The sequence below is a fragment of the Saimiri boliviensis genome, chromosome 8, assembly GCF_048565385.1.
Source record: "Saimiri boliviensis isolate mSaiBol1 chromosome 8, mSaiBol1.pri, whole genome shotgun sequence".
NCBI classification, from domain to species: Eukaryota; Metazoa; Chordata; class Mammalia; order Primates; family Cebidae; genus Saimiri; species Saimiri boliviensis.
In genome coordinates, this window is record NC_133456.1 from 4,588,301 (window position 1) to 4,604,123 (window position 15,823).

Genomic DNA, 15,823 nt, shown 5'->3' on the forward strand with positions numbered 1-15,823 from the left:
TTCCTTCCATGAGTGCTACAACCGATAACATGCTCTTAAGTCTCAAAAATCATTTATCTAATACATCCTTCGAGTTTTGCTCTGAAATTTGTCTTTTAAAATTATCCTGTTGGATGGACAATGATTTGACATTCCTGGCAATATTTAAAATATATTATTTCATTATACATTACATATAATCTATAACATATATATATACACACACATATATCTATTTCCCCCATAGAAGGCAATTAAATGGCTTTCAGCAATGCCAATTAAGTCCTCTCAAAAGAACTACTTTGACAGACAACTTCCTCTGAAATGTGAAACAGTCGTATTACATGTCAACATAACTATAATATCAACATCCTAACAAAAACCAGATGTTACACTTTTCTGCTATGCTATGAATCATCTGTTTGTGAAGTGGCTGAACAAGCAGAAATAGCCCTTAATTTGGAAATTCAAATCTAAAAGTCACAGTGCTGAAATAAGTCTCCACAAACAACACATAAAGATCGACGTTAGGGCTGTGTACCTTTTCAATCTGTTTTTGTTTACTGAGTTCTTTCTGTTGCTTCTCTTTTACTCTCTCTATTTCTTTTTGTTTTTCTGATGCCCTACGATCCTAAACAACAGATAAATAAAACTAATGAATTAAATATGAAATAACTTTAAATTTTAGACATTTCAGTTAATACCACATTTGTCACCTTTCAGTTTTTTTTTTTTTTTTTTTTGCATTTATAAATGAGAAAGCACACCAACAGTTTACATTCAATGGTAAACAATTATCCAAATTCTAAATGCCATGTTGGTAATAGCATCCACTGTTAACCTTGCTTAGCAAAATCATTTTATTTATTTGCTAATATGAAAGAGCTAATATATTATTTTAGTTAACATTTTTGGAAAATCAAGCATCTTGCATTCCTTTTTTTTTTTTTTTTTGAGATATTAGAGTCTGGCTCTGATGCCCAGGCTGGAGTGCAGTGGTATGATCTCGGCTCACTGCAACCTCCACCTCCCAGGTTCAAGTCATTCTTGTGCCTCAGTCTCTTCAGTACCTGGGATTACAGGTACATGCCACCACGGCCAACTAATTTTTGTGTTTTTGGTAGAGACAGGGTTTCACCATGTTGGCCAGGCTAGTCTAGAACTCCCGACCTCAAATGATTTGCCCACCTCAGCCTCCCAACATGCTACAACTGCAGGCATGAGCCACTGTGCTCAGCCACATCTTGGATTCTTACCAGTTCAGCATGCAAAGCTATCTGTTTTGCCAGTCCAACAGAATCACATATCTAAAAAGAGAAAAAGTATGAAAACTTCAGGCAGTTCTCATATCAAAGCAAAAATGTCAAAATATCCAAATAACTGATACAACTAGTTTTATAACTAATGGTTATACACTGTATAATACAATGTATTATACCTAATACACTGTTTCAAGCAAAAGCATATTTAATAATGCTTCAGCCCCAAAACCAAGGCTTTGTATGTTTTCCTTGGAGTCTATAGGCTTCAATGTTGACTCTCACTTTCTTCAAATACCCCACTTCTTGTTATGTCAAATTCATCACTGTCATAGCAAGGCTTGCAAGGAATAAAGCAAGCAGCTGGTAATGCTGTTCTAAGTTGAAGACATCTGAAAATGGCTGGTTTGGGGAATATATTCCATTCCCAGCATAAATTAGAGACTAAAAGATTGCACCAGCTATCAGTGGCAGGGAAGACAGGTCTGTAGAGTCAGAAGGCCCAATCCATCAGCTTGGCTCTCTTCAGAGGAACATGCTTTGGTCAAACAGCTCAGTCAGCCTAGGCAAATCTAGGGGTTTTTTCCAAAAATCTTAAAAATTATATAAGAAATTTATTGACAAGAAAAACTACAAAACACTGATGAAAGAAACTGAAGACACACAAAAATCCCATGCTCATGGATCAGAATAACATCGTTAAAATAACCATATTGCCCAAAGCAATCTATAGGTTCAATGAAAATAGCCAAAGCAATCTTAAGCAAAAAGAACAAAGCTGGAGGCATCACATTACCTGACTTCAAAATATATTACAAGGCTATAGTAAGCAGAACAGCAGGGGATTGTTATAAAAATAAGACACATGACCAATGGAACAGAGTAGAGAACTCAGGAATGAAGCCACATGTTTACAGCGAACTGATCTTCAAACAAAGCTGACAAAGAACTTTCATTGGGGAAGGGATATCCTCTTCAATAAATGGTTCTGGCAAGATGGAGAGCCACATGTAGAAGAATGAAAACAGACTCCTCTCGGTCACCATATACAAAAATCAACTCAAAATGCATTAAAGACTTAAACATAAGACCCAATACTATTAAAATACTAGAAGAAATCATAAGGATCAGAGCAGAAATAAATGAATCTGACATAAAGAAAACAATATAAAAGATCAACAAAACAAAGTTGGTTTTTTGAAAAGATAAATAAAACTGGCATAGCCAGACTAAGAAAAAGAAGACTCATGTAAATAAAATCAGAGACGAAAAAGTAGACATTAAAATTGATACTGCACAAAGTCAAAGGATCATTGGTGGCTATAATGAGCAAATATATGCTACTGGAAAATCTAGAAGAAATGGGTAAATTCCTAGACAAATACAACCTACCAAGATTGAACCATGAAGAAATCCAAAACCTGAACAGTCCAGTAACAAGTAACAAGATCCAAACCATAATAAAAAGTCAGTCTCCTGGTAAAGAAAAGCCCAGGACCCGATGGCTTTACTGCTGAATTCTACCAAACATTTAAAGAAGACCTAATATGTTCCCCAAAAATAGAGTAGAATACTTCTAGATTCATTCTACAAGACCAGTATTACCTGATACCAAACCAGAAAAAGACATATCAAAAAAAGAAAACTACAGCCCAATATATCTAATGAATATTGATGCAAAAATCCTCAACAAAATACTAGCAAACCAAATTCAAAAACATATTAAAAAGATCATTTATCATGACCAAGTGGGATTTATCCCAGGGATGCAAAGATAGTTCAACATATGCAAATCAATCAATATGCCAAATTATATCAACAGAATAAAGGACAAAAACTATTTGATCACTTCAATTGCTGCTGAAAGTGCATTTGATAAAGTTTAACATCCTTTCAGGATTAAAAAAAAACTTCAAAAAAACTTGGTAATAGAAGGAACACAGCTCAACATAATAAAAGCTATATATGACAGACCCACAGCTAGTACCAAAAGGCTATCCATCTTAAATCTGGAACGTGACAAAAATGCTCATTTTCACCACTCTTACTAATATTAAACATAGTACTAAAAGTCCTACCTATAGCAATCAGACAAGAGAAATAAAGGGCATCCAAACTGGAAAGAAAGAAGTCAAACTATCCTTGTCTGCAGATGATATGATGATCTTATATTTGGAAAAACCTCAAGACTTCACCAAAAAACTATCAGAACTGATGAATTCAGTAAAGTTTCAGGATACAAAATCAACATACAACAATCAGTAACATTTCTATATGCCAACAGTAAACAATCTGAAAAAGAAATAACAAAAAGTAATCCCACTTACAATAGCCACAGATAAAATTAAATACCTAGGAGTTAACCAAAGTGAAAGATCTCTATCATGAAAACTACAGGCCAGGCACAGTGACTCGGGCCTGTAATCTCAGCACTCTGGGAGGCCAAGGTAGGTGTTTGAGGCCAGGAGTTTAAGATCAGCCTGGTCAACATAGTGAAACCCCATCTCTACTAAAAATACAAAAATTAGCCCGGCATGGTGGCATACACCTGCAGTCCAGCTACTTGGGAGGCTGAGGCATGAGAATCGCTTGAACCTGGGAGGTAGATGTTGCAGTGAGCTGAGATCATGCCACTGTACTCCAGCCTAGGCAATAGAGTGAGACTCTGTCTCAAAAAACAAACAAACAAAAAACCCTATAAAACACTGATGAAAAAAATTGAAGAGGACACCCAAAATAGAAACATATTTCATATTCATGGATTAGAAGAACCAATCTTGTTAAAATGTCCATACTACCGAAAGCAATCTACAGATTCGATGCAATCCCTATCAAAAAACCAATGACATTCTTCAAAGAAACAGAAAAACATTCTGAAAATTTATATGGAATCATAAAAGATCCAGAAGAGCCAAAGCTATTCTGAGCAAAAAGAACAAAACCAGAGAAATCATATTACCTGACTTCAAATTACTATACTATAGAGCTATAGGAACCAAAATGACACGGTATTTGCAAAAAAGAAAAAAAAAAAAGGCACATAGACAAATGCAACAGAATAGAGAACCCAGAAACAAATCCACACTACTACAGTGAACTCTTTTTTGACAAAGGTGCCAAGAATTTAATTGGGAAAAAGACAGTCCCTTCAATAAATGGATCCAGGAAAACTGGATATCCACTTGCAGAGGAATAAAACTAGACCCCTCTTTCTTACCATATACAAAAATCAAATCAAAATGGATTAAAGACTTAAATCCAAGACCTCAAACTATGAAACTACCTCAAGAAAATATTGGGGAAACTCTCCAGGACATTAGTCTGGGCTAAAATTTCTTGAGTAATACCCACAAACACAGGCAACTAAAACAAAAATGGACAAATAGGATCACATTAAGTTAAAAAGCTTCTGTATGGCAAAAGAAACAACAAAGTGAAGAGACGAGCCACAGAGTGGGAGAAAATATTTGCAAACTACTTATCTGACAAGTGATTAATAACCAGAATTTACAAGGAGCTTAAACAACTCTATAAGAAAAAACTTAATAATCCAATTTTAAAATGAGCAAAATATTTGAAAAAACATTTTCAAAAGAAGACATACAAATGGCAAACAGACATATGAAAAGGTCCTCAACATCACTGATCATCAGAGAAATGCAAATCAAAACTACAATGTATTATCTCACTTCAGTTAAAATGGCTTATAGCAAAAAGACAAGCAATAGTAAAAAGATGAGCAATAACAAATGCTGGGAAGTATGCGGAGAAAAGGGAACTCTTTTACACTGTTTGTGGGAATGCAAATTAGTATAAACACTATGGAGAAAAGTCTGGAGGTTCCTCAAAAAACTAAAAATGGAGCTTTCATATGATCCAGCAATCTCACTGTTAGATATATACTTTAAAAAAAGGATATCGGGCGAGCACAGTGGCTCAAGCCTATAATCCCAGCACTTTGGGAGGCCGAGGCAGGCAGATCACAAGGTCAAGAGATCCAAACCATCCTGGCCAACATGGTGAAGCCCTGTCTCTACTAAAAATACAAAAATTAGCTGGGCGTGGTGGCGCATGCCTGTAGTCCCAGCTACTTGGGAGGCTGAGGTAGGAAAATGGCTTGAACCTATGAGGTGGAGGTTGCAGTGAGCCGAGATTGCGCCACTGCACTCCAGCCTGGCAACAGAGCAAGACTCTATCTCAAAAAAAAAAAAAAAAATAGATTGAAGAGATACCTGGACTCCCATGTTTCCTGCAGCTTTGTTCACAATAGCCACAATTTGGAAGCAACCTAAGTGTCCATTAACAGATGAATGGATAATGAAAATACACATATGCACAATGGAATACTATTCAGCCATGAAAAAGAATGAGATTCTGTCATTTGAATGGATGATATGCAGATAAAGAAAATGTGGTACTTATATACAATGGAGTACTATTCAGCCATAAAAAAGAATGAGATTCTGTCATTTGCAACAACACAGATGGAACATGGAGGTATTATGTTAAGCAAAATAAGCCAGGCACAGAAAGGCAAATATTTCAGGTTCTCATTTATCTAAAAATCAAAGCAATTGAACTCATGGAGACAGAGAGGAGAAAGATGGTGACCAGAAGCTGAGAAAGGTAGTATGGGGATGGGTGCTGGAGGGATGATTAATGAGTTATGAAAAAAAAAAACCAGAATGGGTAAGACTGAGTATTTGATAGAACAGGGGGATTATGGTTAATAACTGTACATTTAAAAATAACTAAAAGGAGTATAATTGGATTATTTCTCATACAAAAATGCTTAAGGGAATGAATACTCAATTTTCCATGATGTGATTATTTTGCATTGCTTGCCTGTACCAAATATTTCATGTACTACATGTACTGTGGGTATCTACTGTGTACCCAAAAAAATTAAAAAAGTTAATCCTACTTTCACCATTTTAGCTCTAATCAGTCTCTTGAGAAACTTCGTTACTATGATATTCTCAATAATTGTTCTATTAAAGATTTTTTTCCAGTGTGGCGGCTCACAACTGTAATCCCAGCACTTTGGAAGGCTGAGGCAGGTGGATCACTTGAGGTCAGGAGTTCAAGACGAGCCTGGCCAACATGGTAAAACCCTGTCTCTACTAAAAGTACATTAGCCAGGTATGATGGCAGATGCCTGTAGTTCCAGCTACTTGAGAGGCTAAGGCAGGAGAATCACTTTAATCCAGGAGATGGAGGTTGCGGTGAGCAAAGATTGTGGTGCCGCGCTCCAGCCTGGGCAACAGAGCAAGAGTTCGTCTCCAAAAAAAAAAAAGTTATTTTCCATAGGGAAAAAAAAAATCCTAGCCGAGAACCTAGGGAGCATTCTCTTGCACACTGGTTTAGGCAAAGATTTTACGCCTAAGATCTCGAAAGCACAGGCAACAAAAACACGTAGACAAATAGGGCTTAATTAAAAAGTATCTGCACACCTAAAGAAGTAAGAGTAAACAGACAACCAGTTGAATGGGAGAACGATTTGGAAACTATTCATCCAACTGGGGACTAATATCCAGAACATACAAGGAACTCAACAGGGAAAAAAACAACCCCATTTAAAAGTATGCAGAGGATAATACAAACTTTTTAAAGGACATGAAAATAGCCACCAGGTATATTAAAAAAATGCTCAACATCACTAATCATTAGAGAAATGCAAATCAAAATGACAATGAGCCATTCATACCCTATCATTAAAAAGACAAAAAGTAACAGATGTTGGTGAAATGCAAAAAAAGGGTAACTCATACACTTTTGGTAGGAACATAAACCAGTACAACCACTATGGAAAACAGTACGGAGATCTTTCAAAAACTAAAAATAGAACTAACATTCAATCCAACAATCCCACTACTGGGTATCCACCCAAAATTAAAGAAATCTATATCAAAAGGATACCTGCACTCACATGTTTACTGTAGCACTATTCAGTAGCAAAGCTATGAAATCAATCTAAATGTTCATTCACAGATAAATTAATAAAGAAAATGTGGCACATGTACACAATGGAGTACTATTCAACGATAAACAAGAACAAAATTATGTCATTTGCAGCAACATGGATGGAACTAGAGGTCTTTATCTTATGTGAAATAAGCCAGGCACAAAAAGACAAATATCACATGTTCTCACTTGTATGTGGGAAATAAAAATTTGATCACGTGGAGGCAGAGAGTGGAATGGTAGATAACAGAGACTGGGAAGGCTGAGTGATAGGGAAAGGGGAGGATCAAGAGAGGTGAGTTAAAGGGTACAACCATAAATTATGATAAAAGGAATATATTCAGTATCTGACAGCAGAGTAGGGTGACTATAGTTAACAAAAATGTATTGTACTTGGGTGGACACCCTAAATACCCAAACTTGCTTACTACACATTACATACATGTAACAAAATTCACATGTACCTCATATATTTGTATAAATTGTAAAGAATTCAATCACTAATTACTAAGTAATTTAATAAGAATTTAATAATTTTAAATCTTACTAAGAATCACTTGGTAAGTGGTTACGACAGAGATATTCTGAAAAGCCACGTACCTTTTCCCCCTCATTGTTTGACTCGAATATATAGCAGACTGATGACAGATTACTTTCACTTCTCCCGCCTGATGTCCGAAGAACAAATCCAAAAAGGCGTTTGTTTTCCTGGTGCGTAGCATACAAAACTACACAAGGCAATGGAAACTGCCACAGAAAACATCAGAAGCAAACATGAGATCTTACAAATCATTACAGCAGCACTCATGACAAACTCATATGCTAAGTTCTAAAAATATCATAAATATTTTAAAGACAATTATTTTAACAGACTTGTAATGCAGAAACAAGTAATGTCATATTTGATTTGAATTACCAAGCAGAACAAGAGGCTGTTGAATATTAGTCATTAATACATTTTACAAAGTCAAACTGAATTTAAAAAGTGGTCTTTTTAATAAATGATAAAATAGAAACAGTTCTTTAACATTTAATAATTTATTAAATAGAAATTATTAAATAGAACATAAATAACTATGAAATAAACTAACATATTTACCTTCTCATTCCTACTGTTAATTCTTTGATGTATGATATATGCTTCCTAACTAAGGGATAAACACTAAGTATCACACCAAATTGTGTTAATTCTTTTAAGTTACCTAAAATGTTCAATGACAACTTTTTGGAGATGGCCATAGACTTAACTACAACAGCCAAAGACCAATCAGAGCTAGCACACTTGAATATACAGGATCAGGATTATTACCAAGTTGTAAGATGTATACATATACACAGTGGGACCTAAAACAAAGCTTAAATCACGTGAAACTCACCGTAAGCCTTGTAACTTGTGTCTGTGGATCAATTAACCTAAAATAGTAATTTAAAAATTGGAAAACATTTTAATTAGGTAAAATGGTAAATGTTTTTTCTACAGTTTTTTAAGGGAGGGTTTTACTTACTTTAAACAGTCACAAGTGACTAATAAATGCGATTCTGTCATACGAAAGATGTTATGGATGGCTCGGGCAGCTAAGATTTGGCGCATGGTTTCATAAACAACATCCGGATGGTCATCTGATTTCACCTCCATTGAACCAAGGAATCGGACAATAAATAACTGGTGAAGAATAGAATCTATAACAGAACAAGACATATTACATATTTTTAAACACCATATTTCCTTTCCAAAAGAATAAAATACACTGCCTCCTTCTAGATTTTCTAGTGAAAAATTCAACAACCTAAGGGAGACATTTCAAAATAACTCCTAACTATAGTATTCTAAGTTATAGGAAAATTAGGGTTTCAAATTCAAATAGCTAAAAGTAATGCTTCAACAACTGGTGGTTCTCAGGCCAGGCATGGTGGTTCATGCCTGTAATTGTAGCACTTTGGGAGGCTAAGACAGGACAATCCCTTGAGCCCATGAGTTCAAGATCAGCCTGGGCAACAAAGGAAGACCCTGTCTCAAAAAAAAAAAAAAAAAAAAAAAACAAAAAATACAAAAAATCAACAACTGATGGTTCTTACAGCTTTTCTGTAAGTTTAGAATTAAAATAAACAGGCCAGGCACAGTGGCTCATGCCTGTAATCCCAGTATTTTGGGGGCCGAGGCGGGCAGATCACAAGGTCACGAGATTGAGACCATCCTGGCCACCATGATGAAACCCCATCTCTACTAAAAATACAAAAATTAGCCGGGCATGGTGGCATGTGCCTGTAGTCCCTGCTACTTGGGAGGCTGAGGCAGGAGAATAGCTTGAACCTGGGAGGTGGAGGCTACACTGAGCTGAGATTGCAACACTGTACTCCAGCCTGGCAACAGAGTGAGACTCCGTCTAAAAAAAAAAAAAAAAAAAAAAGAAAGGATTAAAATAAATAGTTAGCGGTGGGGGGGGGAAACAAAACTTATGCTCTAGTACCAGAAGTGAAACATCAACTACTAGGAGAAGCCTAAAAGGTATCTTAGGCACTGAGTATTTGACTATAAGGTCAAAAGTATGAGTCTATCATTTTATATGAATCACAACATCCTGTCAGATTAAGTTCTGTTGCTTCAAGAGTACTATGAGTAAGCAGAGGAAATTCTGAACTAAAGACAGCATTAAAACTGAGCATGGTAGCAGAGCAAATATAAATGACAAATTTTTCACGGTTTGCTGATAAGCAGTTCTAAAATAGATGAATGCTGCACATCCATTTTACCTTCAGTTTCAGATTTTGTACTTCCTCCAGATTCTCCAAATGGATTTGTACGCCTGAAGAGTTTAGAAAAAAATATGGTCAGTTACCATGAACCACATAGAAGAAATCGAATCATTAAAACCAGAGTTAACGTTTTAAAAAGAAAGCTCTAAAATGTCCCATCCTGCTAAGAAACACTATTGATCACTAAATGACTATGATGAAGGCCTCTGTCCTCACATACTAACTAATCAATATTGATGCATTTTAGAAGAGACAGATGAATCAGGAGTTTAGCCATACACAACAAAAAAATCAGCATAATAATAAACCATGTTGCAAAAGTTCTTGAATTTAAATAAGCTAGCACAGAGGAACACTGATTTAGTTGCAATCTTTGCTAGAGAACTCCAGGAATGTCATGGAATTGTAAAAACTTCTTTTTAGGTTCTCTAAGCACACATTGCAACTTAATAAGCTAGTTTTAAATTTGTATTTCTTAAAGCATAAGTAACAATGCAAAAAGAAAAGTGAACTGGAGATGGAAGCTACCTTTCTCCTTAGTGTGCATGGCTTGTGGCACACCACAGTGAAGAAAGAAAAGTACAATTCAAAGTAGTTTTTTGGAGGGCTGGGTGTTGTGGCTCACACCTGTAATCTCAGCACTTTTGGAGGCCAAGGCAGGAGGACTGCTTGAGCCCAAGAGTTCGAGACCTGCTTGGGCAACACAGAAAGACCCCGTCTCTACCAAAAAATTTAAAAAATTAGCTGGGCATGGTGGCACATTCCTGTGGTCCTAGCTACACAGGAGGGTGAGCCAGGAGGATCCCTTGAACCTGGGTCAAAGCTGCAGTGAGCTATGATCATGCCACTGCACTCTAGCCTGAGCAACAGAGTGAGATCCTATCTCAAAACAAAAAAAGTAGGTTTTGGAAGCAGAGAGTTTTAAGTGGTTCTAAAAAAAAACCCAAAACACAGTGACATTAAGATAACAGGAAATTAGGCCAGTGCAGTGGCTCAAGCCTAAAATTCCAGCACTTTTTGGGAAGCCAAGGTGGGCAGATCACGAGGTCAGAAGTTCGAGACCAGCCTGGCCAACATGGTGAAACCCCGTCTCTACTAAAAATAAAAAAATTAGCCAGGCATGGTGGCAGGTGCCTGTAATCCCAGCAACTCAGGAGGCTGAGGCAGGAGAATTGCTTGAACCCAGGAGGTGGAGGCTTCAGTGAGCCAAAAACATGCATTGCACTCCAGCCCGGGCAACAATGCAAGACTCTGTCTCAAAAAAAAAGAAAAAAAAGACAACAGGAAATTAATCTCTTTAGTACATGTCTGACCTATTACATCAAATGCTAAGTGTATTTCCATAATCAAATGTAAATTACTTTTTCTGGGTCATAGCCATTTTATCCAAATTAATATATTATCAATTTATTAGGTGTCCACTCTACTTAATAAACAGTCATGTTTCCTTCATCTACAGCCAAGGAAAATTTTAACTGCTTTGGTGAGAATATTCATTATATAAACAAAAGATGGCTCATTAATAATTCAAAACAGTGATAATGTGTTAGTAACTTCCTGAAGATTTCTTATTCTGGTATAAGATAATATTTTCTAATAAACGTATATCACATGTATTACCTTCAAGAATTTTTAAAAAACCATCATGACCTGAAAACAGGGCTATCAACTTTCTTCTGCAATTTTAAAAGCAAACATCTAAGAAGTAGACCTAATGAGCAATTCAGAATTAAATATTTTGAAACTAAATTATCTTAACTCCTTAACTGAGGCAGAAGACATAGGCAAGAATCTATCAATATGTTACAAAGAAAGTACAACATAGCTGAGGTACATGATAAATAAGAGCAGACTCTCAAACATAGATAGGGGATTATAAACCTTACAGACCACAGCACAAAGTACCTGTGATGCTATCACCCACCTGCCTCCCTGGCCAGAGGCTTTTGCTTGGCCAGGCTGATCTTCACACACAGGAGAAATTATGTCAAACTGTATTGGGGTATCTGGGGCAACAAGAGAATCTAGAGAAAGAGCAGCCAAATTTGTAGACTCAGATCCTAGGGATCCTGAACTGCTGGTTCGAGCTGTCAGTGGCCGAGACTGTCTAAGCATAAAACAAGAAGGCATTACATTTAATTTTCCCTTTTGGATATTAAATATAAACACACTATGAAAAAAGAAAACCCAATATTGTAAGTCAATGAGAAATCTTATGTTTCAGTAGAAACATAATCCCAGATCACAGATACTTTAAATAGCCCATATCGTTTTTTAAATAACCAGTGTGGTAACTTACCCTCCTCCTGCTGGCCGCAGGCTCTCGTGCCTCTGCTGGAAAGATGGGGAAGGAGTGACAGCTTCCAGAGCTGACTGATTTACTCGTGCAGCAGTTTCCTATTTTAATTTTTTTTAAAGGACTAATATTAGTAAAGTAAGCAAACCAAAAGTTTGAATGTAACTTTGAATTGTTAGAATGCTTCTGAGTTACACTTAAAATATAAATTAGAGCTACTAAAGTAGTTCCATATTTTCTTGTCTTAATATTAGGGTACATAACTGATTTATTTCCTATAATCTAGAAATAAAATTTCTGATTTTCTACTTATACACAATTATTATATATTGCCTTTCTTTAATTTTTCTAAATTCCCTGCAAATGTTGCACACTTTAAATTTTTAAAGAAAATACTGTTTTTTTCTTTAAAAATTTAACTACCAGATATTTTTGATTCAAGTTTTATTGCTAGCACCCAGCCCAGTACCTGATACAACAGACAATTGATATATTTGTTGAATAAAGAAATTCAGGAGTAGGAAATACTCATAAAATATGAGTATTTTATAACTATGCTAGAAATTTTCACAATTTTCCAGAATATATTTATGCTCGGAAATATCTGTTTATTAATTTATAAAGTTGTCATACTTTCAGACCAAAAAATTGAAAATAAGAAAGCTTTCCATAGAAATACTTTAGACTTACTGTTTTATTTAAAACACTGACTAAATAAAATGATATTTAAATTAAAAATCTGTTTTAATAATGTATAGTTAATATTACTCTTCTTGTATACTTAAAAATGGTTAACATGGTAAATTTGTGGGTTTTATCACGATTTTTTAAATGGTCTTTTTTTGGGAGATAGGTTCTTTGTTGCCTAGACTGGAGTGCAATGGCATTATGGCTCCCTGCAGCCTTGATCTCCTATGCTCAAGCAATCCTCCCCTCTCAGCCTCCTGAGAAGTTGGTACTGCAGGATATACTACATAAAAATGGTCTTTAAATTAGAAAAAATAATTACAAAACAGGTTTGCATTTCTTGTCTCATAGTTAGCAAAATCATCACCAATACAATGCCATAAACTGATCAAAATTTCTATTCTAATAAAGATAAAATAATTCTGGATAACCTAGGAAATATTAACTAAAAATTAGAGTTCTGATAATTAGTAAGAAAAGACTAAGTATTACAAACTATTCAAATTCAAACACTGTATTCCCTAGATGATAAAATAAATCATGTAATTTGTATTTTAATTGTATTTTTTGTTGCTCCCAAGTAACCTTACAAAAAGGAAAAGCTAGATTGGTGGGAGATCAAATTGCTAAAAGCAAAAGACTTCTCTACAGTTACCACTGATTTTCCATAATTAAACTTATAATTTATTGTATTATATATAATTATAATACATTATATGTTACAGTATAAATATAATAACATTATTATAAAACTAACAAATTACTAGTATGTTGGCGGTCATGAGATTTTGTTTCTATGGTTCAAAACTTCCTCCTAGGCATTTCTTAGCTGGCACCTCAAAGCCATTAAGATAAAAACAGAAATCGGGCCGGGCGCGGTGGCTCAAGCCTGTAATCCCAGCACTTTCGGAGGCCGAGGCAGGTAGATCACAAGGTCAAGAGATCGAGACCATCCCGGTCAACATGGTGAAACCCCGTCTCTACTAAAAATACAAAAAATTAGCTGGGCATGGTGGCGCGTGCCTGTAATCCCAGCTACTCAGGAGGCTGAGGCAGGAGAATTGCCTGAACCCAGGAGGCGGAGGTTGTGGTGAGCCGAGATCGCGCCACTGCACTCCAGCCTGGGTAACAGGAGCGAAACTCCGTCTCAAAAAAAAAAAAAAAAAAAAAAGATAAAAACAGAACTCTTCTTTCCCAAATTCTTCTCTTCCCTTGGGTTTAAAACCTGGAAGTCATCTTTACTTTATTCATCTTCTTCATCCTTCACATCAATTAGTTACTAAACTAGTCTAGTCTAGCTCTCCCATCTAAACAATTACATCAGTAGCAGATTAAGATTTAGAAGAGTGAAAGCCTCCCAAAGAAATTATCTTTCCCAGCCTCAGCTGAAATCATCAGCCTGTGCCAAGCCATGGGAGTTGCCTGGATTGTCATAGCACAGACAGGCCCACCAAGAGTAGCAGAGGTCGGACAGCTCCTGTCCTAGTGTCATGTCTTTTTCCAACAACACTGAAGGACCCACTTGACTCCATACTCCTGGGTTCTACCTGTATGTTTGGACTGCACATATGGCTATGTCTACATGTCAGGGTTTGTCTGTTCTGATATCCTTGCTACTCAAAGTATAATTTGCAAAACTGGGAATTCAAGTTGTATCACCCTAGACATACTGAATCATATTAAGCATTTTAACAAGACCACTAGGTGATTTGTATGCATATTTCAATTTTGTATTCTCTATCAAGAATCTTTAACTTGGTTGGGTGTGGTGGCTTATGCCTGTAATCCCAGCACTTTGGGAGGCCAAGGCAGGTGAATCACCTGAGGTTGGAAGTTTGAGACTAGCCTGGCCAACATGGCAAAACCCTGTCTCTATTAAAAATACAAAAATTGGCTGGGCATGGTGGCACAGGCCTGTAGTCCCAACTACTCAGAAGGCTGAGGCAGGAGACTCACTTGAACCCGGGAGGCGGAGGCTGCAGTGAGCTGAGATTGCACCACTGCACTTCAGCCTGGGTGACACAGTAAGACTCTAAAAAGAATATTTAATTACATTACTAGTTTCATAAACTTGCCATTTCTACATCTGCATTTGTGCTCTTTTTTTTTTCTCTTAACTGTACTGTCTCTTCTTTTCCTCAAAACACAAACAAATCCTACTCAACTCAGGTTTCCACCATCTCCACAAAGCTTTCTCTAAAGTCCACACTGATCTCAAAACTTAGTCATCACCATATGCTTTCAATTACATCCTGTTTTATCTAAAATGTTACTTAAAGTTTTAGTTTTGTCTCTCCATACAGAGAGGCTCTTGGAGGGCATGGCTCAATTTTCTTCTCTATTTCCTTTCTTCATGGTGCTCAACACGAGTAAAACAGTCAACACCCAATAAATATTTGTTGACCGACTGAGTTGAGTACCTTTTGAAATAATTTATTGTTCTAGAAAGACCACTCATTATATACATAGCACATTAAAGCTATTCATTCAGTTCAGATATAGTGGCTCACACCTGTAATCCCAGCACTTTGGGAGGCCAAGGTGGGCAGATCACCCACAGACAGGAGTTCAAGACCAGCCTGACCAACATGGATAAACCAGTTTCTATGAAAAATACAAAAATTAGCCGAGTGTGGTGGCACATAATCTCAGCTACTCGGGAGGCTGAGGCAGGAGAATCAGTTGAACCTGGGATGTGGAGGTTTCAGTGAAGAGAGATCGGGCCACTGCACTCCGATCTGGGCAACAGAGCAAGACTCCATCTCAAAAAAAAAAAACAACTACTCATTCAAGGCCAAATTAAAAACTTACAGAACTTGAGAAATTATGAATAAAAACATGTAAGCCACAAAATTACTCAATTTTGCTAGATCTGGGTAACATA

General features: G+C 36.3%; 1 protein-coding gene across 3 annotated transcripts in view; it reads right to left on the reverse strand.

Annotated features, from left to right (window-relative positions):
- APPL1 (adaptor protein, phosphotyrosine interacting with PH domain and leucine zipper 1) overlaps window positions 1-15,823 on the reverse strand; it is a 44,950-nt gene that overhangs the window by 4,366 nt on the left and 24,761 nt on the right. For 2 of the 3 annotated variants that reach the window (XM_039477335.2, XM_074403614.1), the window contains exons 14-21: window positions 12,256-12,353; window positions 11,881-12,063; window positions 9,954-10,006; window positions 8,708-8,882; window positions 8,579-8,615; window positions 7,803-7,949; window positions 1,236-1,286; window positions 521-610 (exon numbers count right to left, since the gene is read on the reverse strand). In XM_039477335.2, the coding sequence (XP_039333269.1) occupies window positions 521-610; window positions 1,236-1,286; window positions 7,803-7,949; window positions 8,579-8,615; window positions 8,708-8,882; window positions 9,954-10,006; window positions 11,881-12,063; window positions 12,256-12,353 (834 nt within the window). The remainder of the gene's footprint in view (window positions 1-520; window positions 611-1,235; window positions 1,287-7,802; window positions 7,950-8,578; window positions 8,616-8,707; window positions 8,883-9,953; window positions 10,007-11,880; window positions 12,064-12,255; window positions 12,354-15,823) is intronic. The other variant, XM_039477336.2, reaches the window with a different exon arrangement.